We start from the raw sequence: 27644 nt of genomic DNA on the forward strand, positions 1-27644 counted from the left end.
CTACCTACTTACCCTATGTTCCCTCACAACGGTTGGTGACGTATTATTGTAGGATGCAGTCATTTCGACCGATAGATACGGATTTCCCTTTCTTTACAGGCAGAGGAAGGTGAATAAGGTAAGAGGACAGCAGTCTTTTTCAAGTTCGCAGTAGCAGAAATTATCCTCTGTTTCTGCCACATCCACCACATGACGCTGGGTCTATCTTGCGGGAGCCCACACCGGTGGGACCACGTATAACACTCTTCAGTCAGTCCTGGAACGGACATGGACCAGTGAGTTTAAGAATAGAGTCCCAAGGGGGACATACTGCAGTTTCCAGACGTTTCCCCTCACCGATTTTTTCAAATAGACCTTACCGATTCTCCTCTGGATGGGGAGGTAGTATGTGACGCCATACAAGAGTTGTGTCAGGATCAGGTCATTGTCCTGCTGTCCCGGTCACAGAAAGAAAAAAAAAGAAGAAGCTGTTATTCAAGCTTTTTCGTGCTCCCGAGGCCGGACGGCTCGGTCAGAACAATCCTAACTCTAAAATCCCCAAAATTTCTACTTAAGAAGTTGAACTACAAGCTGGAATCTCTCAGGGCAGGGATCTCCAATCTGGAAAAGGAGAAAGGGGGTCTAATTACGGTTTCTTCCACATTAGGCTTACCTGGGTTTGCTATTCAGGATTGTCATTACCAATTCACCGGAGTGATGGCGGTATGAAGGATTTCCTTCGATAGTAAAAGAGTCATTATTATTCTGTACTGGGACGCTCTCCTGATTACGGTGAGATCAAGAAACCAAGTGGTGCAAAACGTTGCATTCTCCCTGACAGTTCTTCAACAAAGTGGTTGGCTCCTGAACTTGCCAGAATCACTGTTGATCCCAACGACACGGTTGTCGGCGTTGGAAATACTGTTAGACACAGAACTGTTGAGAGTTGTTTCTTCCAGTGGAAAAAAGCTCTGAGGGTCCAGAGTCGGGTCAGATCTGCAACAGGGTCAATCCATCATTACATTCCATTGATGAAAAAGATGGTTGCGGCCTACGAGGCCATTCAGTGAGCAGGTTAAATGCCAGAGTGTTTTTATCGGGACCAGTTGGACAAGTAGTCCGGTTTCCACAGAGCCGGCCCTAACCAATATGATGCCCTAGGCAAGATTTTGGCTAGTGCCCCCTAGCACCACTGCTGGTTCTGCCTCTGACCTTGCATTTCTTTCCCAGAACCATCAGCCATAGCAGTCCTTATTTTGGTGTTTGTACCCCTATATTTTAAATAGGAACAGTTCGCACATTTGGCGCACAGCCCAAAAAGGGGTGTGTTTTTGCTGGCAAGGGGCATGGCCACACAATAGTAACCCCAATTCCAAATACGCCACACAGTACTGCACTTTATTCACATTTGATCATGCGATAGTTTCCATAATTCATATTACATCCCACAGTAGTATCACTTTACCTTATAAACGTTACTCCTCACAGTAGAGCCCCTTATTCACATTACATCACACTGAATTGCTCCTTATTCACATTACACTACACCCTATTGCTCTTTATTCACATTAGACGACACAGTAGTGCCCTTTCTATACGCAACACCACATAGAAGAGCACCTTAAACACATAATTCCACACAGTAATGCCCCTAACACATATGAGACACATTATTAATGTCCTTCTAAACATAATGTGCTTACACATTATGATGACAACCTTTATTAATGCCCTTTTACACATAATGTCCCTTACACATATGCCGCACATTATTAATGCCCTAATACACATAATGACACACATAGTGCCCCCTGCACATTTGCTGCACATTGTTAGTGCCCCTATACACATAATGACACACATACAGTAGTACCCTATTACACATACAGTATGCCACACATTATTAATGTCCTTAAACACATAATGACACACATAGTGCCCCTTACACATATGTTGCACATTATTAATGCATTTTTACATGACACACATAATGCTCCTTACACATATTCCGAACACTACTGCACAACCAACCCTCTCACATGCACACAGCACTCACACTGCCACTAACACTGTGACCTCTGCCTCTGCTTGGATACAGATGTGTCCTCATAAATATTGCCTCAGTGCTAATGTCGGGCAAATTTTTTAATGAAAATGCATCTTATTTGCATTGTTATGTGGCTAGGATGCACAAGCAGCTTCTGCTGATTAAAATGATATACAGCATGCCTTTATACTGTGTGAGACTGTGGCTGTATCTGCATATGAATTGCTACACACAGAATATAGGCATGCCACATATTTTAATCAGCAGAAGCTGCTGATGCCCCTGGGCATATCAAATGCCCTAGGCAATTGCCTAGTTTGCCTATAGCTATGGCCGGCTCTGGGTTTCCACCTGGGATAATCCTGTTTTTTCAAGACCAGAATTTCACTCCTGTGGTAGCGGCACAGTTCTCAAAAGCGTAGGTTCGGGTTCCAGGACTGGTTCCTAGGGACCACTGATGCATGCCTTAGAGGCGGGGGAGCTGTCAGACAGGAAGAAAACTTCCAAGGAAGAGGGTCAAGTTAGGATACTTGTCACCACATTAACGGTCTAGAGGTCAAGTTAGGATACTTGTCACCACATTAACGGTCTAACCGTTTATTACGGTTTTCTACAAGCAAAGACCGTAGCAGCAATGGCAAAAGCCAGAAAGATTTTCCGTTGGGCGACAAAATCATATGCGTGCTCTGTCAGCGATGTTCGTTCCAGGAGTGGACAACTGGGAAGCAGGCTTCCTCGGCAGACACGTTCTCCATCCAGGAGAGTGGTGTCTTCATCCAGAGGTTTTCACAGAAGTGACAAGTCGTTGAGGGATTCCTAAAATAGACAAGATGGCGTCTCGCCTCAATAAGAAGCTTCAGAGATATTGTTAAAGGTCAAGGGACCCTCAAGCTATAGCAGTGGACGCCCTAATGACTCAGCGGGTGTTTCAGTCGGTCTATGCGTCCCCTCCGCTTCCATTTTTTTCCAAAAATGCTAAAGATCATAAGAAGAACAAAGGTTCAGGTGATCCTCATTGTTCCAGACTGGCCTGAGAGGACCTGGTATCCGGATCTTCAGGTGAACGCCGGATCCTAGCTGAGAGGATATTTCCAGTGAAGTCATCCCTACTTTTCTTCAGACCAGTAGAGGAGTAACGTAAAAACATTACCACCGTATTTGGAGAAAGTATGTGTTTTGGTGCGAATCCAAGAAGGCTTCTACGGAAGATTCCAGTGGGATCATTTTCTCCTTTTTTCACAAGATGGTGTGGATGCGGGTCTTAAGTTGGGCTCGATTAAGGTTCAGATTCAGCCTTATCGGTTTTATTCCAAAAACAATTGGCCTCCTTTACAAAAGTTCGAACTTTCGTAAAAGGAGTGTTGCACATCCAACCTCCCTTTGTGCCCCCCTGGAGCTCCATAGGGTCTTAACGTGGTGTTGCAGTTCCGGCAATCTCATTGTTTTGAACCTTTACGTAAGGTAGAGCTGTAATTCGTCACTTGGAAAGTGGTCAGGCTGTTGGCCTTGGCATCCGCGAGGCGGGTGTCTGAATCAGCGGCTTTGTTCCACAAGTGCCCCTATTTAATCTTCCATACGGATGGAGCGGAGTTGAGAACTCTTCAGCAATTTTATGCCAAAAGTGGTTTCATCGTTTCACATGAACCAACCTATTGTGGTGCCAGTGGCTACTGAAGTCTTGACGGAATAGAAGTCTCTCAATGTGGTCAGAGTTTTCAAAATTTATATCGTCAGAACGGCTCAGATTAGGACAACGGAGGCTCTGTTTGTCCTGTATGCTCGAAAACAAGATTTGGGATCCTGCTTCCAAGCAGACTATTGCACGCTGAATCTGTAATACGATTCAGCAGGCTCATTCTACGGCTGAATTGCCGTTACCGAAATCGGTGAAGACCCATTTTACCAGAGAGGTGGGCGCATCCTGGGCGGCTGCCCGAGGGGTCTCGGCATTACGGTTTTGCCGAGCAGCTACTTGGTCGGGTTCAAACACCTTTGAGAATTTTACAAGTTTGATACCCTGGCTGATGAGGACCTCTTGTTGGGTCAATCGGTGCTGCAGAGTCATCCGCACTCTCCCGCCCGTTCTAGAGCTTTGTTATAAACCCCATGGTTCTTGAAGGGTCCCCAGCATCCTCTAGGACGTATGAGAAAATAGGATTTTAATACCTACTGGTAAATCCTTTTCTCTTAGTCCGTAGAGGATGCTGGGCGCCCGTCCCAGTGCGTACTGTATCTGCAGTTATTGGGTATGGTTACACACGTGGTGTGTTGCGTTTAAGTAAGCCTGTTGCTGACGTTATTCATGCCGTGGCATGCGTTATGCTGTTATTGGTTGTGTTTACACACAGGTTGCGTTATGCTTTATGTCAGCATATCGCTGCTTATTCTTCATGCCGTCGGCTGGTGTTCTATTGAATGCCACGTTCTGCGGCATACTGGAGGTGTGAGCTGGTAAGATGCTCACCGTGGTTTAACAATAAATTCTTTCCTCGAAATGTCCGTCTCCCTGGGCACAGTTACTTAAACTGGAGTCTGCAGGAGGGGCATAGAGGGAGGAGCCAGTTCACAGCCATTCAAAGTCTTAAAGTGCCCATGTGTCCTGCGGATCCCGTCTATACCCCATGGTTCTTGAAGCATCCCCAGCATCCTCTACGGACTAAGAGAAAAGGATTTAGCGGTAGGTATTAAAATCCTATTTTTTCAGTGATTTGCAGCTAATTTTCAGCAAATATAGATCTGACAGTCTTCAAAGGCCCCATCAGTTTACTAGTAATGGTCTGCAAATCTACTGATTGTTACCATACAATAGCAATCTGGGTGTGGTTCATTGGGTCGACTCTAACTAGGTCAACAGTCATTAGGTCGACACCTGAAATAGGTCAACATGGTCATGAGGTCGATGTGGAAAAGGTTGACATGGAAAAAAGGTCGACATGAGTTTTTTGGTGTTGTTTTCCTCGTATACTGACTGGGAACCTTAATTAGTATACCGTGTTCCCTCGCCATGGTTCAGGTTACTATTCCCAATCGCAGTCCACGTGGATCATAAAGTAAGAAAAAGTTTAAAAAATAATTTTTATTTTTTTTATAAAACACATGTTGACATTTTCATGTGTCAACATTTGCCATTTCAACCTACTGATCATGTCGACCAATAGTGATCGACCTAATGACTGTCGACCTAAGTGTGGTCAACCTAGAGACCAGATTCCAGCGATCAACAGACCCCGTTTATCTATGAAATTAAACATGTTGAAAAACTGGATGTACCATTTCCAGTCGATTCACTATTAAGAAATTAATAGAGATAAATAAAGATAATAAAAGTCTTGAGACACTGAACCTTCTGGACTTACACGTATCCGCTTCCTGGGTGGCTGATCAGAGCTTTGGGACGGCAGCGCAAGTCATACTTATAATTATATTGTTGAACCCCATACACTGCACATTTGCACAATCATCTGCAAAACACCAAATTGTCCCAATTGATTGCTGATGTATGGGGGCCTACTTCATGTCCTCAACAGAACCAGTGATCATCTTCATTAAGTAAATATGTATGAACTACCAGTTATCCCCTAGATGAGCCCCCCCCCCCTCCCTCTGATGCATTATGATGGCCACACCCCATAAAAATAACATGTAAAAAAAAATTAATTTGTGTACTCCAAAGTGGGCACCCTTCTAATCCAAGAGGGGCAGGGAGAGCACGGGGGAGGGCGCCCACTTCCTACCTTGCTTATGACCTATCCTCCTCCTCGGCTGTTGCCATCTTCCTACTGATATTTGGCCAGAGTCTTTGCTTACAAGTACCCGCCCTCCTCTCTCTGCGCCACTGCAGTTGTAAGAACGGTCGAAGGTGCATACACACGTTTGGGGCCTAATTCTGACCTGATCGTAGCCCTGCAAAAAATTTTGACATGAGGGGGGGAAGAGGAGCACAGGGCTAGTCCGCCCCGCATGTCAAACACAACACCCCCCCCCCCCCGCAGAGATACAAAAGCATCGCACTGCGGCGATGCTTTTGTACTTCAGGAGTAGCTCCCGGCCAGCGCAGCTTTTGCTGGCAGTGAGCTACTCGTCGCTGCCCGGGTCGCAGCGGCTGCGTGTGACGTCACTGCCGCCTACACTGACCGGCCACGCCTGGGTTGGCCGGACCGCACCCGCAAAATGGACAAACACCGCTGTGCCGCCCAGCGAGCGCACTGTGGCGCATGCGCACTTTTTACCTGATCGCTGTGATGAACAGCAGCATGCGATCAGGTCAGAATGACCCCCTTGGTTCGATCTGACCCTTGGTCGGATCAGCTGAATATTAAACAGTACTTAAGATGCAATCCTTCGGTTCAACCGGTTTTCTTCTGAAAAAACACGAGCAGAGGTGCGTACACACTCTCCGATATCGAACAAACGTCTTGAAATCAAAAGAATGGGCTGACGATTGTATAGGTGTAATACTAATAATTATGGCTATTTTTTTATTATTCTCTGTTTATGCCATTTACCAACATCTTATTCATTATATTAAGATACATAAGTAATATTTCCATGTAGCTGCCTAGATCAGGTACTGCAACATAGAGCAATGTATTTTACCCTTTTACCCCATGCAAAATAATATTCACGTGGAGCGCAATCTCTTCATAGTTTGTACCCTTACCGAAGGTTTTAGATGAATGTTTCTTAGCAAATGGAAGATTTTGTTATCCTGATTCCCGTTTCTTGCAGGAAACATTATTATTTAATCATTGTCATCATTTCTTTTTTTTTTTTTTATTCCAGAAAGGAGCGAAGAAAGATATTTACAGAGAAGGGAGAGTGGATTCCTACAGTGAAATTGTGAATATGTTTAAAAGCTCATTAGCTGCAATTCGCAGTAACGACAGGATTAAACTTAGAAACTTATGTCAGTCGCATGTCTTTATACCCAGGTATGGCTTATCATGCTGGAGATGGGAACCCTAAAAAAGTAGTTAATGGCAATTGCGGATTTGAAGAGGTTTGAGTAACAGGCAGCACTACGGGCTAAGAAGCATGGCATCTTATTGGTTGTAGTTTCCTAGCTCTGGATGCACCTCTCCCAGCAGATCACTGTTAGAAACCGCATTCACTATTCACAGCTCTGTAAGATGAGGGTGCTGATGCAGAGGGAGTACTGTGCCCGTTGGTGTAGTCTATATTGCATGCTCACTCTTTGCCCATGCACATTTGTGCAATTCTGCCATTTACACTTGTAGGGCCATAACTATGGGTGTGTGACAGGTGCACCAGCATTGAGCACCGGTCTCTGTGGGCGACATAGTCACTGCCCTACGGCATTTGCTTCCTGGCTCCTAAATGTGCCTAGAATGGTACCCTGCAGCCAGGGTCACTGAGGGCTTTATGGTTAGCACTGCAAGAGGTACCAGCAGCCTCACCCCCTTTATGCAATGTAATTACATCAAGTGCGCAACGTCATGATGACGAGCACTCAAGGGGCGGCACAGCGCACTTGAGCCTGTGCCAGGATGGGCAGATTGGCAGCTTTCTAATATAGGTCAAGTACAATAAGGGCATGTTGGTACAATTGTGAACACATGTGATAAAGCTAAATATTTATCGTATATAATACCCTTTATGAGGTCTAAGAACACTGTACGCTATCTATGTATGAAGTACCGTAAGGGTACGCTAGTTGCGTAACAATCGCTTCGCCGTGATCGAGACGCTCAAGCGTCACGTTCACTCACGGCCAAGAGATCACAGGCAGGCACGTTATTGGCTGTTGACTAAAGTAATGATTCGCTATAGCGTAGCGAACGCTCGGGACCACGAGGAGATCACCAGCGGCGCTGACGCTCACTATATTAAACCTTTGTATCTAAACCATAAACAGTGTATTGTGCAGTAAAACCTTAGTGTAATATTAGAGAGTAAATGCAACACAGTATAACCTTATTACCTTAAAAGCTGTTTGAGCGTCACCGACACTCTGAGAATACTTAATACTATAAGAAACACACAGATACCGTGCTCAGGGTCCAACGCCTAAAATATATATTATGAATGCTAAACTTGCAAAAGAGTTAAACACAATACAAGTCATACACTACAATATAACATAGACTACCTAACCAGATAACTACACAGTAAATACAATACAATTACGTTTAAGGGAAAAATGAGTGAGAAAGAGAAGGAGAGAGAGAGAGAGAGAGAGAGAAATTGAGAGAGATTGGCCCACAATAACAAGAAGATCAATATAGTTGCGGAGAAACACTTACGCACAAGGGGAAACGATCGCATGCGCCTCGATATCCAGCTCCCGATTATCAGCAATGAGAACCGTTGAAGAGAGTGACCTGGATATGGTCGGCCTGCCTATTTATGCCCCACACACAATACAATTCAATGGTCCCTACAATCTCATTGTTCATTGGACACAGGAATTCGGCTTCGCATTATAACAAAAGGTCATAGGTTGATTCATACAGGTGGGCTGTGACTATTTCCAACTGCTCAGGTGGGAGGGAAACTGGGTTTCCCGCCGCATGGGTAATAAAGTGCAAATAAAGTAAATGTTCATAAACTTCTTATGTCCATAACTATTCGCACGAGCGATTGATCTGCTTCAAACCAACACCGGAATATTTCTAATTAAATATTCTTCCGATGGATACTAAACACCACTGTATTACTCCTGTCTGACCCTTCGTATCAAACAAAGAGGGATTTCTCTGTTCATGAACATTCTATATTAACCAAACTTTCAGAATCTATCAAAGGGACCATGATCTACAAAATACATTATTAGTGAAAATATGTAATGATTGAGTCGCACGCTACGATCGCATAAACTCTACCGTAAATACGCATACCATGCGCCTGCGGGTGCCCGCGACTGTGAGTATGCGCACGTACGGGAGAGCGTACGCATGCGCAGCACGGACCAGTATGAGGTGCAAATATGGCAGTGTGTGTAGAGATATTTTTCTGACTTTGACAGTCCACCCTTTGGCAGTCAATAATAACTGCCACCTTCTAAAACATTTCAAAAGGAGAAAAATATATGTCAGGGGTTAATTCATTTCCATGGTTGGGTAAGGGAGGAGTGAGGAGTAGGTGGGAAGAGGGTATGACCTAGTGAGATAGCAGAAGCATGTGTGTATGGGTCCATGTTTGGGGGGTCATGTATCATCGTGCCGTACGTGTTGTAAATCAAGCTTCGAGGTATTGCGAAGTATACATTTGAATTCCTTCTTATCCCGTGGTACGGGTCTGTGGATGGGCTGTCAAACTTTACCGAGCTCTTTTCGGTTTTGGTTGTAACAAAATGGGGAAGCACATTTTAGTTGATGATACATGAATGGGGGAGATATGTGATTGCTGATATCTGTGCCTGTATTCCCTATCGACTATGTGTGTCATTACCTGTGGGTTGTAGAAATGAAGAAAAGACATAATTACGGTAAATGCGGTGGTATTCTATGTCAGGTAAATGTACAGTCGTCGATTGAGGTTTTGTTCGGTATCAGTTGAAAGTCGTCTTCTTTGCGCTGTTTTGCCCATTAGGTGCGAGCAAAAAGCTTTGTCAATGCCAATAGATTTACAAAAATGTTGGGCTAGCGTGAGTTTAAGAATTCTAGGGAAACTGGGGATCCATGGCAAAGTTCATCAAATGTCCGTATCTAAAGTGGTCAAAACTTCTTCTTTGGTCAATCCGTTGTCTGTATAGTGTCTTGTCAACTTCCTCGTCCAAGGGGGTCTTTTTATCTTGGAGAAAAACAGAAAAACAGGTGAAAGAAACGGACCGTAGAAATCGCATTTTCATCACATCATTGTTTCTACATTTGGGTCATAAATCAAGTCCAGGTTAATTACAGTTTCCTCACTCCTTAAACTCATTACCCTAGTACGATGATTGCACTTCATTAAAGCCTGACCGCATCTAAATATCAATCCAATCGATATGACAACACCTAAGATACATAGGAGAAACTTCCCAACATCCATTATGACTCCTTGAGCCCAGTCTCCTAAACCAGAAAACCAATTTCGCGGGTTCAACCATGACACCCAACCAGTCAGCTCATTACCTACAGCAGCAAGAGTGAGATTGTGTCTCCTGCGAAATTCCCACTTCAATTGGAGAATATCGTCCATCTTTTGGTCTATGACCTCGACCGGATCCTCGGTGCTATTCGTAATATATGTGCAACATTTCACGCCGTATTGTGTTGCCAGTGTGACACAATATCCGCCTGTCACTGCTGTGAGGTAATTGAGAACCATTCTATGCTGTACCAGTTCTGTTTTATAAGCCTGAAGTTCTCTTCCAGTGTACCTAAACGTGTCATCATACATTTCAGTGATATTATCTAACAAATTTGCGAGCGCCGATATGTATTTATAATTCAGCACTCCTCTAGCGGTGCGGGTGAAATCTAACGCGATTAAGAATTGAATCCCGGTGGATTCACTTATCAGATCAGAGGCCGGATGCTCTGTCTTCTCTATCAGGTGCCTTTTAACAACGTGCTCGTAATGGGTGTGAGTATAAGGAGCTTGGGCACCACGGTGTATGTCTTTCATTTTGTCATGTGATACAGTCATTAGTTCAGGCAGTACTTTTCCAATATAACACAATCCTTCAGAGTTTGGAACAAGCCACTTGTACGCCTTTCTCCCGCATATGAAATATGCATCATCGGGGAGAACATATGGGACGGAGTAGGACATAACCATATTACACACCTTCCATGTGAACTCTCCTAACCCTAATTCTTCCATCTGCTTAGTACACGTATCAGGTTGTACGATATGTGCACAGTATCCTGGTGATACCTCTCCAACTTTAGTAATCCTATTTCCTAAGGTATACCTATACCGGAAAGATTTTCCTCTACTGGCTATGTGGCGTACAAGCTCTGTATCTGTAGGCATTCTATCTGCTCTATGCGAAAAGGTCATGGTGTGGTTACTCCATGACACTTCCCAATTTCCCGGTTTTCGGGGATTGGAGATGTTGAAACATAATAGGGACCTATCCACATGGTATTGGTGGAGCTTCAAACTAGGAGGGCTGGAGATATTAAACCTCCGGTCCACCGGTCTCCCACCATTTAACTCAAGTACCTCCTCTATCGTTAAAGGAAATGGTACTAGCCCTGATTTGCTATGACCCTGAGGTACTTGAGAGCATACCCAACAATCTGTTTTGTTTAACACATTACCCACTAAGGAGTGATAGTCACTCAATGGATGCCGGTCCATATGGATGTTAAAACTGGATTGGCATTTCTTAATGCACCCATCCTCAATGACATTGTTACAGAGCCTACAGATACAGTTTTCTTCAGCTAACAATCCTTCACAATTCCTTCTATGGTCAATGCTATCGGATCGTTTTCTGATACTCGCCTTTGCTTGTTGATTATGTTGTTCTCGGAAAACTACGCTTCCATCTTTATCATCAGAACCCATTCCAGAACCTCTCTCGACCTCCATGGTACTCTCGCCGGAACAGACTGCTCTGGTCAACATCATGGTCAACAGGAAAATCCGGATCACAGTCTCTTGGGGCAAGTCCATCTTATAGGAGGAAACGGAGAAGAATGAGAAGGGGGGAAAAAGAAATTTTAGGGAGAGGGGATGGGAAGTGGAGAAAAACAATAAAAGGGAATGGGGAGTCGACAACAGCTCTTGGTCTTGAGATTTTCACGGCTCAGGTGCCGCCTCAGTCCTCCTGGAACAGACACTCCAGTGATACAACCTCTACCGTCTGTTCCTTATCACTGGACTTCTCTGGATCAGCAACCTTCTTGCAGTGGGATGAATGAACCCAAGTCTCTCTCTCAGCAACCTTCAATGCTGTAGTGCTAGTCAATAAGACCTGGTATGGTCCTTCCCATCTGTCAATAAGGCAACCTGAGCGTAGAAAATTCCGTATCATTACATAATCCCCAGGTTCAATGTCATGACAATTACTATCTGGTAAATCAGGAATCACCAACTTCAGATTATCATTTTGATTCCTTAACTGTTTACTCATGTTAATCAAGTATTTTACAGTTACTTCATTGTTACATTTCAAATCATCCTGAGGGTTAATCATGACATGCGGTTGTCGACCAAACAAGATTTCAAAAGGGGACAGATTAAGAGGGGACCTGGGAGTGGTTCTGATGCTGTACAGTACAATGGGTAAAGCTTCTGGCCATGTCAATCCTGTCTCTGCCATCACTTTACTCAATTTATTTTTAATAGTGCTGTTCACTCTTTCGACCTTCGCACTCGCCTGTGGACGGTACGGAGTGTGCAGCTTGCTATCAATTCCCATCAATTTACACATTCCTTGAAAGACATCACCTGTAAAATGGGTACCCCTATCACTTTCGATAATTCTAGGGATACCATATCTACATACAAATTCCTGCACAATTTTCTTCGCAGTAAACATAGCGGTATTTGTGGCCGCTGGAAATGCTTCAACCCAATTTGAGAAAACATCTATACAAACAAGTACATATTTCAAATTTCGACAAGGGGGTAATTGAATGAAGTCAATCTGTATTACCTGGAAAGGGCCGCCGGCAGGTGGGATATGGGATGGTTCTGTAGGTATTGCCTTTCCAATATTCTTTCTCAAACAGGTAAGGCATGACATTGCTCTTTTACTCGCATGAGAGGAGAATCCTGGGGCGCACCAATATGCTCTTACCAATTTGCACATCCCTTCCTTGCCTAGATGAGTCAGCCCGTGAGCTGCTTCAGCCAGACATGGAAGGTATGTTCTGGGGGCCACTGGTTTACCTTGTCCATCCGTCCAGAGTCCTGAGGACTCCTGGCCATATCCCTTTGCCTTCCAGACTGCCTTTTCCTGTGTGGAACACAAATTTTGCATCTCACACAACTTCTGTGTGTTGATGGTATTAAATACCATCAGTTGTGTGGTGTCTGTCTGTCTGGGGGTAGCAGCTGCTAACTTAGCTGCTTCGTCTGCTCGGCTGTTACCAAGTGATACTGGGTCTTGGCTATATGTATGTGCTTTACATTTGATAACAGCCACTCTGTCGGGTTCCTGTATCGCTGTTAGAAGCCTTTTTATGTGAGCTGCATGCGCTACCGGTGTACCAGCTGCCGTCATGAAATTTCTGAGGCGCCATAGGGCTCCGAAATCATGGACTACCCCGAATGCGTATCTAGAGTCGGTGTAGATATTGGCTGATTTGCCCTTAGCCAATTCACATGCTCTGGTTAGGGCGACCAGTTCAGCAACCTGGGCTGAGTGAGGTGGGCCTAGCGGTTCCGCTTCTATGGTGCCTTGGTCATCTACGACTGCGTATCCAGTACACAAGTCTCCCGAGTCTGACTGTCTATGACAACTACCGTCCGTGTAGAACGTAAGTTCTGCATCTTCCAGTGGGTTGTCACTGATGTCAGGCCTTGCGGTAAAATTTTGGGTCAAATATTCTATACAATCATGAGTATCTTCCTTTGTATTAAATCCTCCTTCCCCAGTACTCTCATCCTCCACCCTTTGGGTCTGTCCAGACACACTTGGGAGATATGTTGCAGGATTTAATGCACTGCATCTCCTTATGGTGATGTTTACGGGGGCCATTAGTGCCAATTCCCATCTTGTAAACCGCGCTGATGAGACGTGCCTGGTTTGGGCAGAATTTAACAAGGCTGACACTGCATGCGGTGTATGAATTGTGAGGTTGTGACCTAGCACGACGTCTTCGCTTTTCGTTACTAGCAATGCTATCGCAGCAACGCTTCGCAAGCATGTGGGGAGGGATCGCGCTACCGTGTCTAGCTGAGCGCTGTAGTATGCAACTGGCCTGCTGGCATCACCGTGCTTTTGGGTTAGTACGCCTGCCGCGCAACCAGCACTTTCTGTTCCGTATAGTTCAAAGGGTTTCCCATAGTCTGGCATACCTAGTGCTGGTGCCTGCGTTAGGCACTGTTTAAGTCTCTCAAATGCTGTTTCGGACTCGTCTGTATGCGAAATCCTATCAGGTTTGTTTGAGGAGACCATTTCCTGCAAAGGTAACGCTAAAATGGAAAACCCTGGGATCCAGTTACGGCAATACCCACACATTCCTAAAAATGTTCTGATCTGTCGCTGGGTTTGTGGCAGAGTCATGTCTCTAATTGCTTGAATTCTATCAGCGGTCAGGTGTCTCTGTCCTTGTGTTAAACAGTGTCCCAAATATTTTACCCTGGTTTGGCATAATTGCAACTTGTCTTTGGAAACCTTGTGTCCTGTGTCTGAAAGATGAAACAGGAGCTGTTTCGTATCCTTCAGGGATGCCTCCAATGAATCAGAACACAGTAGTAGATCATCCACGTACTGTATTAATACTGATCCATTCACTGGTTGGAAAGACTGTAAACAATCATGCAAAGCTTGAGAAAATATACTTGGGCTATCTATGAATCCTTGTGGTAATCGAGTCCATGTATATTGGACTCCTCTGTATGTAAATGCGAACAAATATTGACTGTCAGGGTGCAGAGGTACCGAAAAGAAAGCGGAGCAGAGGTCAATAACAGTGAAAAATTTCGCAGTGGGAGGGATTTGCATTAGGATGACAGCTGGATTTGGCACTACGGGGAACTGACTCTCAACTATTTTGTTAATCCCCCTTAGATCCTGCACTAGCCGGTAACCCCTCCCCCCACTCTTTTTCACAGGGAAGATGGGACTATTAGCAGTGCTGGACGTTCTTACCAGAATGCCCTGTTGTAGCAAGCGCTCTATTACTGGGTAAACTCCTAACTCTACCTCTGGCTTCAGAGGGTACTGTGGGATTTTTGGAGCTATCCTACCATCTTTTACTTGTACAACTACCGGAGCTACGTTTGCCATTAATCCAGTGTCCTGTCCATCTTTAGTCCAAAGTGACTCTGGTATCTGAGATGTCATTTCTTCTACTTGGGAGGGAGTCCTATTTGTCATAGTGGTATGTGACATTAATTTTGACGGGGAGTCTAACATGTCTCGTACTTCCTGAGCGTGATTCTCAGGTATGTCCAAGAATACACCTTCAGGAGTACAATAAATGACGCACCCCATTTTACACAATAAGTCTCTTCCCAGGAGATTGGTCGGTGCCGATGCAGCCAGCAAAAAGGAATGCTTGGTATGTAAAGGCCCTATTGTAATCTCTGCTGGTTTGCTAACAGGGTAATGCTGGACTACTCCTGTTACTCCCACGGCTGGAATTGTCCTACCTGTGGTCCTCATGCCCACTGTCGAATTTATCACTGATTTGGCCGCCCCTGTGTCTACAAGAAAGTTTAATGATTTACCAGCTACATTGATTGCAATTTCTGGTTCACTTCCAAGACTTGCAATCAATTTTACTGGCTGCAGATTACAGGTATGGCCACACCCCTATTGGGTATGGTGACCTCCCTGAATCCCGCTGGCAGCAACTACTTGTGAGGGAGTTAGCTGGGAACTACCAGAGGTTTGCCAATCTCTGTTTGGGGGGTATCTTTTTGTTTCCCCTGCATGTGGCTCATAACTCCGTTTCTGCGGACCTTGCTCCCAATGTCGTGTGTCGTGTCGTTGTCTAGGGGGTTGGTATGAGTTTCGTACATTCTTTACTCTACAATCTCGTGCCATGTGTCCCTGTTTATGACAAGAATAACAAGTAACCACACTTGACTTACCCACAGGGTTTGGTGATACAAACAAAGGCTGCCTTGTGGTCAGGGCCTGTATACTTACGGCCATTAACTTATCACTTTGTTGTTTCCTGTGTCTGGTGATGTTCCTATCGTGATCAATAGCAGCCTCTCTCAAAGTAGCCACAGACAGACCTCGCCAACATGGTTGTGTGGTCTGTACCCTAGTCTTCAATGACTCTTTTAAACCATCCATCAGTACCGATACTGCTACTTCTCGATGGTTTATGTTTGTTTTGATGTCCTCTATGCCTGTGTATTTTGCCATTTCTGATAATGCTCTGTGAAAATACTCTGCAGCTGTCTCTGACTCCTTCTGTTTAATGGAGAATATCTTGTTCCATCTGACTACCGCTGGGAAATATTCTTTTAACTGTAAGTTTATTCTTTTTACATTGTCTTTGTTGTACACATCTGTAAGAGGTACATCCTGATCTAATCCGCAATCAGCTAAAAATTGAGTTGCGTCAACATTGGAGGGTAAACATGCTCTCAGCAATATCTGCCAGTCTTTATTGTTGGGCTCTACAGTGTTACCTAAGTCTCTGATGTATTTTTGACTGGCAACTAAATCTTTTCTAGGGTCAGGGAATTCAGACACGATGGTCCTTAATTCCATTCTGGAAAATGGGCTATACATGGCAATGTTCCTCACAGGGGTGACCCCTGTTGTGTCAGTTTTCCCATTTGGAACAGCTATTACCCTGACAGGATTAACTCTAACAACATCACTCTGTGTGGGTTCTACAGCCTGTGGTGAAATGGCTTCAGCATAGTGTATGGTGCCGTACTTACCTGTAGACACAACCTCACCTATCCCTCCGCTAGGGGCCTTTGTTACTAATCTCGTGGGTGGAGCTGTGCCTACTGTGGTCTCTGCTATGGTGGCTGCTAGAGAGAGCGCTGAAATTGTTGCCGATTCGTCTTCTTGATCACACTCCTGAGGAAAGTTCAAAACAGGGTACAACTTGCACGGGTTAATACTTGTATTGGTTAATTGGTTAACATTATCTTTAACATTTACACAGTTGCTAAGTGTTTGTGTGTTACACCTTAGTGCGTCATTCTCCGCAACCAATTTCTCTCCTGATATGTATGGTGGCGGTGGGGCCGTGGCTATCAGTTTTCTGATTGAGCCAGATCCCGCCGCCTGAGCCAATCCTCTCTGTATGTCACCTTCCTGCTGCCACAACTGCAAATAATCGTAATGTTTGATTCGTCTCTTTGTTGATTTAATGAGACATATCCTTCTCCTTAAATTCGTTAACACTTCTGTGCTGAAGCTACCTACTCTTGGGAATTTCTCCCCGTCATGTACTGTCATTCTCTCCCATTCATCACATAAAGCTTCTGTGTGACTTCCGTATTTCTCACACATTACATACCTTGCCGACCCAATTGGTCGGTTCACTGAATCAACCCGAACCGAGGTTGATCGCCCCCTACCTGAACAAGTGGCCCCCATAGTTCGAAGGTGTTGCTTTATTTAACCAACCCTTACGCAAACCAAATGCCCAAAATAGGCTGACGGTGGCGGTTTACCGAGTACCCCACTCACTCGCCCACGCCGACCAATACGACCTGATCACACCGATATGGTGCTGGCGTACTCGACCTAGGGCCCCTGCGACCTGAACCTCTATTTACTGGAACCTGTGAGGGTGCTCCGAAGAACACTTACTCTTTCCAGTAACTATTGGTTGCTGGATAGTTCCTGAGTGAGCAGCGAACTTCCCTTAAAATAAAAAAAGTTACACAAATCACGTTAGAATGTACAAATAGCGTTTATGACCTTCGTACACAAATAGTACCGGTCAGGTTTACTAATGCACACAATTACGTGCGGTACAATCGTTTAGTACACAAGCAACTAATCTTATGTACTGAGCGACCAGTGGAATCGAAAATTACGGCTGCGAATTCCTTCAGCCAGAGCTTATATGGCCTATATGGGTGTTGCACCAACCCTTTCTTGGTGTTGTGCCTGTGGACTGTATAGCGGACTTCCTTGTCTGCTGTACCTGAACCTGTTGGTCTGCTATGACCTCCTGGTCTGTTACAGTATGACCTCCTGGTCTGCTACACTCTAATGCTCAAATTGTATATTTAACCAGGGATGCCTCCCTAGCCACCATGTACGTCACTTACACGCATGTACCTCACGAGTACTCGACTTTTCTTGTGGTTCAACCTGTAAAATTGTATACAACACACTCACTCACCACATGTACACTTTTGTTTCTATTTCTATTTCTGCGCAGAAATGTCTCTTTAGACCAGATATGTTACAAATTAGGAGAAGGATCTATTAATTTAAATTTGGAATTAAAAAAAAAATTTTTTGCGCGATTTATCGCCTGGCGTTATTTACCGCGTGGCGCTACTTATCGCGTTTAGAGGAGAGAAAAAAAAAACTTGTGATTTGAGTTTACGTGGGCGTACCCGTACGCTCCGTTGCGTAATATACGCTGCGTGCGTCGGCCCTTGGATTGCGTACGCAAGTCTCAGTCTTTTGTTAGAGACACGTGTACGCAAAGCAAAGATCCACCGTAACACAATTTATACGTTTATCAACTATAGAGCTGGCAAACAGGAGAGTGACATACGAAAATACACCAATGAAAAGGAAATGCAGATATATATGTGTGCGTGCGTGTGTACGCAAGACAGAAAAATAAACAGTTTTAAAAAGACACTATTGTTTTGTTCTTACCTCCGGTTCCCGGATTCCTTCAGCACCCTTTACTAAGAGAAGCAGACGCTTATCCAAACAGCACTACGAGGAATATGATCTCCCGCCCTTTGCTGCTGGATAATGTCTGCTGAAATTACCTAGTGCAGATATGTGAAGGACAGGACGAGCCGCCAATTGATAAAGCTAAATATTTATCGTATATAATACCCTTTATGAGGTCTAAGAACACTGTACGCTATCTATGTATGAAGTACCGTAAGGGTACGCTAGTTGCGTAACAATCGCTTCGCCGTGATCGAGACGCTCAAGCGTCACGTTCACTCACGGCCAAGAGATCACAGGCAGGCACGTTATTGGCTGTTGACTAAAGTAATGATTCGCTATAGCGTAGCGAACGCTCGGGACCACGAGGAGATCACCAGCGGCGCTGACGCTCACTATATTAAACCTTTGTATCTAAACCATAAACAGTGTATTGTGCAGTAAAACCTTAGTGTAATATTAGAGAGTAAATGCAACACAGTATAACCTTATTACCTTAAAAGCTGTTTGAGCGTCACCGACACTCTGAGAATACTTAATACTATAAGAAACACACAGATACCGTGCTCAGGGTCCAACGCCTAAAATATATATTATGAATGCTAAACTTGCAAAAGAGTTAAACACAATACAAGTCATACACTACAATATAACATAGACTACCTAACCAGATAACTACACAGTAAATACAATACAATTAAGTTTAAGGGAAAAATGAGTGAGAAAGAGAAGGAGAGAGAGAGAGAGAGAGAAATTGAGAGAGATTGGCCCACAATAACAAGAAGATCAATATAGTTGCGGAGAAACACTTACGCACAAGGGGAAACGATCGCATGCGCCTCGATATCCAGCTCCCAATTATCAGCAATGAGAACCGTTGAAGAGAGTGACCTGGATATGGTCGGCCTGCCTATTTATGCCCCACACACAATACAATTCAATGGTCCCTACAATCTCATTGTTCATTGGACACAGGAATTCGGCTTCGCATTATAACAAAAGGTCATAGGTTGATTCATACAGGTGGGCTGTGACTATTTCCAACTGCTCAGGTGGGAGGGAAACTGGGTTTCCCGCCGCATGGGTAATAAAGTGCAAATAAAGTAAATGTTCATAAACTTCTTATGTCCATAACTATTCGCACGAGCGATTGATCTGCTTCAAACCAACACCGGAATATTTCTAATTAAATATTCTTCCGATGGATACTAAACACCACTGTATTACTCCTGTCTGACCCTTCGTATCAAACAAAGAGGGATTTCTCTGTTCATGAACATTCTATATTAACCAAACTTTCAGAATCTATCAAAGGGACCATGATCTACAAAATACATTATTAGTGAAAATATGTAATGATTGAGTCGCACGCTACGATCGCATAAACTCTACCGTAAATACGCATACCATGCGCCTGCGGGTGCCCGCGACTGTGAGTATGCGCACGTACGGGAGAGCGTACGCATGCGCAGCACGGACCAGTATGAGGTGCAAATATGGCAGTGTGTGTAGAGATATTTTTCTGACTTTGACACATGCTAACCAGGAATAATGGGCATATACTACTGCAAAAGCATAGGGAAGTGCAAACAGCAAATTACTATAATCACCGACACTTATCCAGCAGCTAGTGATTGGCTGATTGCACATGTTCTGTGTACACTGATTGTATAGATTATGCTTTTCTGAGCAGGATGGGGAGTTGTTTCTGTTGCACTAGGGAGGTACCGATGTTTAATGCCTTATAGCAGGGCTGGCCAAACCAGTCCTCGAGATCTACCAACAGGTCACATTTTCCAGACGACCTAGCTGGTGCACAGGTGTAGGCATTACTAATAAAGATGTGCAGCATTCATTCCTAACTGACAATTCTACAGGTCTCCAGGAGGCCTGGAAAACATGAACTGTTGGTAGATCTCGAGGACCGATTTGGCCAGCCATGCCTTATAGTGAATGCCTTTGGTGAACATAAGCTAAATGATTTACAACATGGTGCAAATGAACAGAAGTGTCTGGTTTGTGTCGGCGTAAACCAGATGCATACGCTACTGTTGCTTTCTGGATTTCATGTTGAGCTGCACATATGGATGAAAATACACAATTTACAGCTTTTTCATTTGTAAATGACACTAACCTTGTTCCCAACTCTGTATCAGCCCCAAAGTGACAATCCTCATATTATCTATATGGAAACGGGGCCTGGACTGCACACCCTAGCTTATTATAATGGGATGTGCTACCTTGCTGGGACTAAGTACTGCAATATTACAACATAGGAACAAAGGGTGCAGGTGCACCATACACCATTAAAATTATTATAACCATAATATAATATAATATTTGCGGTTCTTGGCATATATTGGCCAGTATATGAGCCTGCCCACCTGCTTCACGGTGACCTCATCGGACAGGTCCCTAACACTATAGGGGTTCACCTCCGGGACGCAGAGCACCCCCCAGACCACCCCAGGGCACCACACATAAAAAGGATAGGAGTGAAAGATCAGTGTTAAGCAAATGAAAGAGGCTGCTAAATGTAGAAGAAAAAAAAAAGAGGACAGCAGTAAAGTGTTAGAGTGTTAGAATGTGAAGTTTAGCTGAGCAGTGTTATAAGTGTAAAAGATATGTGAAAAAAGAGGATTTTGGTACTTACCGATAAATCCATTTCTCTGAATCCTCTAGGGGACACTGGAGTCATATACAATAGGGGTGTGAAGCTTGCAACCGGAGGTGTGGCACAATCTAAAAATTAGCATTGTCTGCACAGCCGGCTCCTCCCCCTTCACATCCCTCATCCCTCAGTTTGGAAAATTTTACCGAGAGAGCAGGACATGAAACTAGAGCACATGGCGAGGAACCGAACCGTATCACATATCAAACAGCTTCCGAGTAATTCTTAACAGAAAAACCAACGCTGTGTGCACGAACTGTTTGAACAAGAACCTTGAACACAGCAGGTTGACAGCACCGAGGCGGGCGTCCAGTGTCCCCTAGAGGATTCAGAGAAATGGATTTATCGGTAAGTACCAAAATCCTCTTTTCTCTTTCATCCACTAGGGGACACTGGAGTCATATACAATAGGGGACGTCCCAAAGTTATCCCCCAGGGAGGGCGTGCTGTCAGTGGTCTGCAAAACTAAACGTCCGAATTTAGTGTCCGGACGCAAAGGCATCAAACTTGTAAAATTTCGCGAACGTGTGGGTTGAGGACCACGTCGCCGCTCTGCAAAGTTGAGTAGTAAAAACACCTCTGACGGCCCTCCACGAGGCACCCATTGATCTGGTAGGAGCACCCGTATGAGCCGGAACCTGTTTGCCACAGGAACCATAAGCTTGCCCAATGGCAAGTCGAATCCATCGAGACAAAAGCAGCTTAGATGCTGGCCAACCCTCATAAAGAACAAACAATGGTCCGACAGTTTGAAGGCCGACGTAACTTGTACGTATATCCGTAAAGCTTGGACAACAGCCAAAGACACATCCCCATCTGTGAGACTCTGAAAAGATGGGACCACAGTTGGCTGGTTTACAGGAAACCCCGAAACCACCTTAGGAAGGAAACCTGTTCTTGTACGGAGTTCTGCTCTAACCCCATGCGACATTCAAAGGACTCTTACACGATAGGGCTCCCAACATAGAAACCCACCTGGCCGAAACCAAGGCAAGCAATAACGTGACCTTGTCAAAGATATAGTTCAGCTCTGTTTTTGCTAACGACTCAAACGTTGGAGATCTGAAAAATTCCAACCCAAACTACAGTCCCATGGCGCATTTGTAGGGCGAAAAGGGGGTTGTATCCTCAGAACCCCCTGTAAAAAAGCTTGAACCTCTGGCAAGAATGCTAAACGCTTGTTGACATAGGATGGAGAGAGCCGAAATTTGAACGTTCAGAGAGCCCAGCCTTAGTCCTATATCTAGACCGGTCTGAAGGAACAGCAGAAGTCTGGATAAGTGGAAGTTCGTCAAATTCCACCCACGTTCTTGACACCAGTCCATGTACATCTTCCAAATCCTGTAGTAGTGCATGGCTGTGACCGGCTTCCTAGCGGTAATTATCGTAGGAACAGTCGTTCTTGGTATCCCTCTGTGTGTTAAGATCCGGGTTACAATAGCCCCGCCGTTAAATGTTGGAACAGTCCCTGAGATAGCAGGTCCTCCCTTTGAGGTAATCGCCAACGATCTTCCACCAGTAACCCTCGCAGGATTGAGTACCAACTCCTGTTGGGCCAATCTGGTGCCATTAGAATTGCCCGTACTCATTCTCGGTTCAACCGTTACAGAACCCTGGGTATGAGTGGGAAAGGTGGAGAAATAAAAACCCTCTTGTAACACCAAGGAAGTGTTACTGCGGTCACTCCTTCTGCTGCTGGATATCTTGTCCTGGACACAGATCTGGGCAGCTGATGGTTTCGCCAAGACGCCATTAGATCGACTAGAGGTAGACCCCATCTCCTCACCACCCTGTCGAAAATCTGTGGATGTAGGCACCACTTTCCCGGATACATGTCCTGGCAGTTGAGATCATCTGCTTCCCAGTTTTCCACACCTGGAATGAACACTGCCGAGAGGATGATGTTTCGCCTTTCTGCCCACAACAAGATCTTTGTGGCTTTCATTAACGCCATCCTGCTCATTGCATAAACCATCAAGGGGGAACAAGCAGTCGTCGTGACATTGTCCGACTGTATCTTTAAGTGTTGACCCATGACTAGGTCTGCGGCTAAGAGAAGCGCACCGCCAACTGCTCTCAGTTTGAGAATGTATCTGGGCAGGCTGCCCTTCATGTTCTAAGCCCGCAATAACTGACTGGATTTATTCCATCTTGAATCTGCAAACCGTTAGGACTTTGTACCACTAGGACGGCATCCCAACCTCTGAGATTGGCGTTCGTTGTCAGGATCCTCCAATCCCAAATGCCGAATCTCTTGCATGCTGCGAGATTCTTGTGCAACGACCACCAAATCAGTAGGTTCGTATGTGTGGTGGAAGTTGGATTCTTCGATGTAGAAGCCAGTGCGAATCTGCTCCCTGAGCAATGAGTTTCATCTGGAATGGTCGGGAATGAAGTCTGCCGTACCGGAGAGCTGTGAATGACGCCACCCTCTTCTCGAGAAGTAGCACACAGAGGTGTAGAGAAACCGTCTGTGTCCTTAGTACCTGAGCCAGTAACCTTTGTGGGTCCTGGATCTAGTGCTCTGGTAGGAATACTCTCAATTGTATAGTGTCCAAGATGAGACAGAGGAATTGAGTCCGTTGAGTTAGCATGAGGTTGGATTACTTTGATGAGATGCTGAGCATCCTTTATCAGCTGTTTCTGAGATGAGGTCTATATCAGTAGATCGTCTTGAGAAGGTATGATCGTGACCCTCAACTGTCTCAATCCTGTCACCACTATTGTTATGATCTTTATAAAGATTCTTGGGGCTGATGATAGACCGAATGGCAGGGCCCTGATTCGGTAGTAATTCCACACTGGCGCAAATCTTAAGTAAGCTTGGTGAGGGGTCCAAATCGGAATATGAAGGTATTTTGCATTACCAAAAGTTTTGAATAAAATCCCGTTCCTCATTGAGGGTCAGGGACTGGCGACTTAAGCCTTTGTATGAAGGAGTCTTTGAATTTGCCTTCTGTAACGCTCGTGCTCGCAATGGGCACCTTAGGCCCTCGCACTGCTAATAAACAGCCTCAGTGTACACTCCTGTAACTCTATCCTGTAACCCTGGGAAATATCTGCTGACCCAGACGTCTGGTGATGTTTTGGCCCAGACGTCCCCAAGGTGGACCCTAGGTGAGCAGGGAGACCGTCATGCTTTTCTGGTGTCGACTGTCTTCTGGCTAGGTACGACAGCGATCGAATGAACTTAAACACTGGTCCCGAGCCACCTCCTCTAACGTGTGAAGTGGTGCTTGAGTAAGAAATAGGTAGAACGGTAGATTTCACTGTAGTTGCCTGTAAAATCTACTTGTTGAACTCATCATATAACATCTAAACCCCAAAATGGAATAGCCTCTACTCCGGGAATCGTAGACCACTAGCCATTCTCTGAGCCATAAAATTCTTCTAGTGGAAATGGCCGAAATCGAGATGCGGGACGCTATTCTACTAGCGACCCTTTAAGTCTGACACATATAAGTCGCTGATTTTCGAATATGCTCCGCTAACTGAGAAATTTTCTCTAGGCTACTTTCTTACGCCCAGCCCATGCGACAAATGTGCTGTTATAAAATGATTTTAATGCAGTGTGCACCCTGCGACATGACGTATCCTTTAAGGCAGTCACTTTAGGTATAGGTGACATTTGTCAACGAGGAGAGGGATACGAATAAATTGAAAACTCTCTGGTTCCTGAACTCCTTACGTCAGGAAGCGTAGGATCTACATAACCGCTTTTATAAGGGAATCTAAGTTCCTGATCTAAGGCAGACTCAATTATCTCGCCCTTTCATCTATAATAAGACCCTCATCCTCCTTCGTGTAAGATGGGGAGGGTTTTCCGAAACGCCCTGCTCACATTGCATAATGCCTGTGCAGGAGGGATTAAGTTAAATCAGAATACCTCCATGGTCTTTGATAATCCCTCAGCCCCTTTGACTGCTGTTTGCGGAATTTTGACATTGCTTTTGAAAGCTTTGTCAGAGCTTGACCGTGGCGGAATCTTGCTCCCATGTTGAGCGCCTTTAAATAAACAGGAAACACATACCCGGGAGTCACCCAAACTAGCGCTGATCTTGTTACAGTTTGTGCACACATACTAAGCTCTTGGTAAGTGCTTTTAACATTTGAAGCCGTACCCCAGAGAGCGCTCCTCAGTGCTTTCCACCTTTATAATAGGAACAGAAAGACCGTAACGGGTGTTTTTTTTTCTTTTTTCTGACAGGTATTTTGAGATGCCTGTTAGGGCTTGCTCCCATGACCTTGGCGGAGCCTTCCTCCCGTGCCGGGCGTCCTTAACTAGACAGGCCACGCATAGCCGGGAGCCGCTCACCCTCTTACTAAATTTTGTGCAAACATAATCAGTGTTAGTGATGGTGGTAAGTGATTCTTTTAAAGACCGTACCCCTCAGTGCTTTCCCTCCTTTTTATTAGGGACAGAAAGACGGGAACGGGTGGTGGGAGTAAAGGTATACTGGATTCATCTAGCTGGATCTTACTAACAGTACATACAAAACACAAAAAAATAAAAACTAAGAATAATAATATTAATAATATCAATAATAATAATAATAATAATATCACCAGCCACGTTGCAACCCTCGCATCCTCAACTGTATTTCAGTTCTGAGGTCAGGGTTGTGATCCAGTCGTTCCCATCATTTCATCTGGATCTTTAGTTTAGAAGTCCCTTGAAAATCTAAAGCATAAAAATGCCTGTCATCATACATTAAAAAAAATCCATTGCAGCAGAGTCCTATTGCTCCAGCAGAGGGCGCTGTAACTGGCCAGGAAGTCTACCTATTTTAAAGTTAAAAACGCCTGAGGATCCATTTGGCGCCTCTATTCTTTAATAATGGCCGCCATTATTTATTAAATAAGAATTTACACACCGGTAATTCTATTTCTCGTAGTCCGTAGTGGATGCTGGGGACTCCGTAAGGACCATGGGGAATAGACGGGCTCCGCAGGAGACTGGGCACACTATAAGAAAGATTTGGTACTACCTGGTGTGCACTGGCTCCTCCCTCTATGCCCCTCCTCCAGACCTCAGTTAGGATACTGTGCCCGGAAGAGCTGACACAATAAGGAAGGATTTTGAATCCCGGGTAAGACTCATACCAGCCACACCAATCACACCGTATAACTCGTGATATTAAACCCAGTTAACAGTATGAAATATAACTGAGCCTCTCAACAGATGGCTCAACAATAACCCTTTAGTTAGGCAATAACTATATACAAGTATTGCAGACAATCCGCACTTGGGATGGGCGCCCAGCATCCACTACGGACTACGAGAAATAGAATTACCGGTGAGTAAATTCTTATTTTCTCTGACGTCCTAAGTGGATGCTGGGGACTCCGTAAGGACCATGGGGATTATACCAAAGCTCCCAAACGGGCGGGAGAGTGCGGATGACTCTGCAGCACCGAATGAGAGAACTCAAGGTCCTCCTCAGCCAGGGTATCAAATTTGTAGAATTTAGCAAACGTGTTTGCCCCTGACCAAGTTGCAGCTCGGCAAAATTGTAAAGCCGAGACCCCTCGGGCAGCCGCCCAAGATGAGCCCACCTTCCTCGTGGAATGGGCTTTCACTGATTTAGGATGCGGCAATCCAGCCGCAGAATGCGCCAGCTGAATTGTGCTACAAATCCAGCGAGCAATAGTCTGCTTAGAAGCGGGAGCACCTATTTTGTTGGGTGTATACAGGATAAAAAGCGAGTCAGTTTTCCTGACTCCAGCCGTCCTGGAAACATAAATTTTCAAGGCCCTGACTACGTCCAGTAACTTGGAATCCTCCAAGTCCCTAGTAGCCGCAGGCACCACAATAGGTTGGTTGAAAAGCTGATACCACCTTAGGGAGAAACTGGGGACGAGTCCTCAATTCTGCCCTATCCATATGGAAAATCAGATAAGGGCTTTTAAATGACAAAGCCGCCAATTCTGACACACGCCTGGCCGAAGCCAAGGCCAATAACATGACCACTTTCCACGTGAGATATTTCAGATCCACGGTTTTAAGTGGTTCAAACCAATGTGATTTTAGGAAACTCAACACCACATTGAGATCCCAAGGTGCCACAGGAGGCACAAAAGGGGGCTGAATATGAAACACTCCCTTTACAAAAGTCTGAACTTCAGGCAGTGAAGCCAGTTCTTTCTGGAAGAAAATCGACAGAGCCGAAATCTGGACCTTAATGGAACCCAATTTTAGGCCCATAGTCACTCCTGACTGTAGGAAGTGCAGAAAACGACCCAGCTGAAATTCCTCTGTAGGGGCCTTCCTGGCCTCACACCACGCAACATATTTTCGCCAAATGCGGTGATAATGGTTTGCGGTTACTTCTTTCCTGGCTTTTATCAGCGTAGGAATGACTTCCTCCGGAATGCCCTTTTCCTTTAGGATCCGGAATTCAACCGCCATGCCGTCAAACGCAGCCGCGGTAAGTCTTGGAACAGACAGGGCCCCTGCTGTAGCAGATCCTGTCTGAGCGGCAGAGGCCATGGGTCCTCTGATAACATTTCTTGAAGTTCCGGGTACCAAG

At 45.0% G+C, this 27644-nt stretch overlaps 1 protein-coding gene across 3 annotated transcripts in view; it reads left to right on the forward strand.

The window, feature by feature from the left end:
- Positions 1 to 27644, forward strand: part of LOC134945238 (uncharacterized) — a 95697-nt gene that overhangs the window by 47921 nt on the left and 20132 nt on the right. For all 3 annotated transcript variants that reach the window (XM_063934402.1, XM_063934403.1, XM_063934404.1), the window contains one exon: positions 6809 to 6957. In XM_063934402.1, the coding sequence (XP_063790472.1) occupies positions 6809 to 6957 (149 nt within the window). The remainder of the gene's footprint in view (positions 1 to 6808; positions 6958 to 27644) is intronic.

Source organism: Pseudophryne corroboree, chromosome 7 (assembly GCF_028390025.1).
Source record: "Pseudophryne corroboree isolate aPseCor3 chromosome 7, aPseCor3.hap2, whole genome shotgun sequence".
NCBI lineage: Eukaryota > Metazoa > Chordata > Amphibia > Anura > Myobatrachidae > Pseudophryne > Pseudophryne corroboree.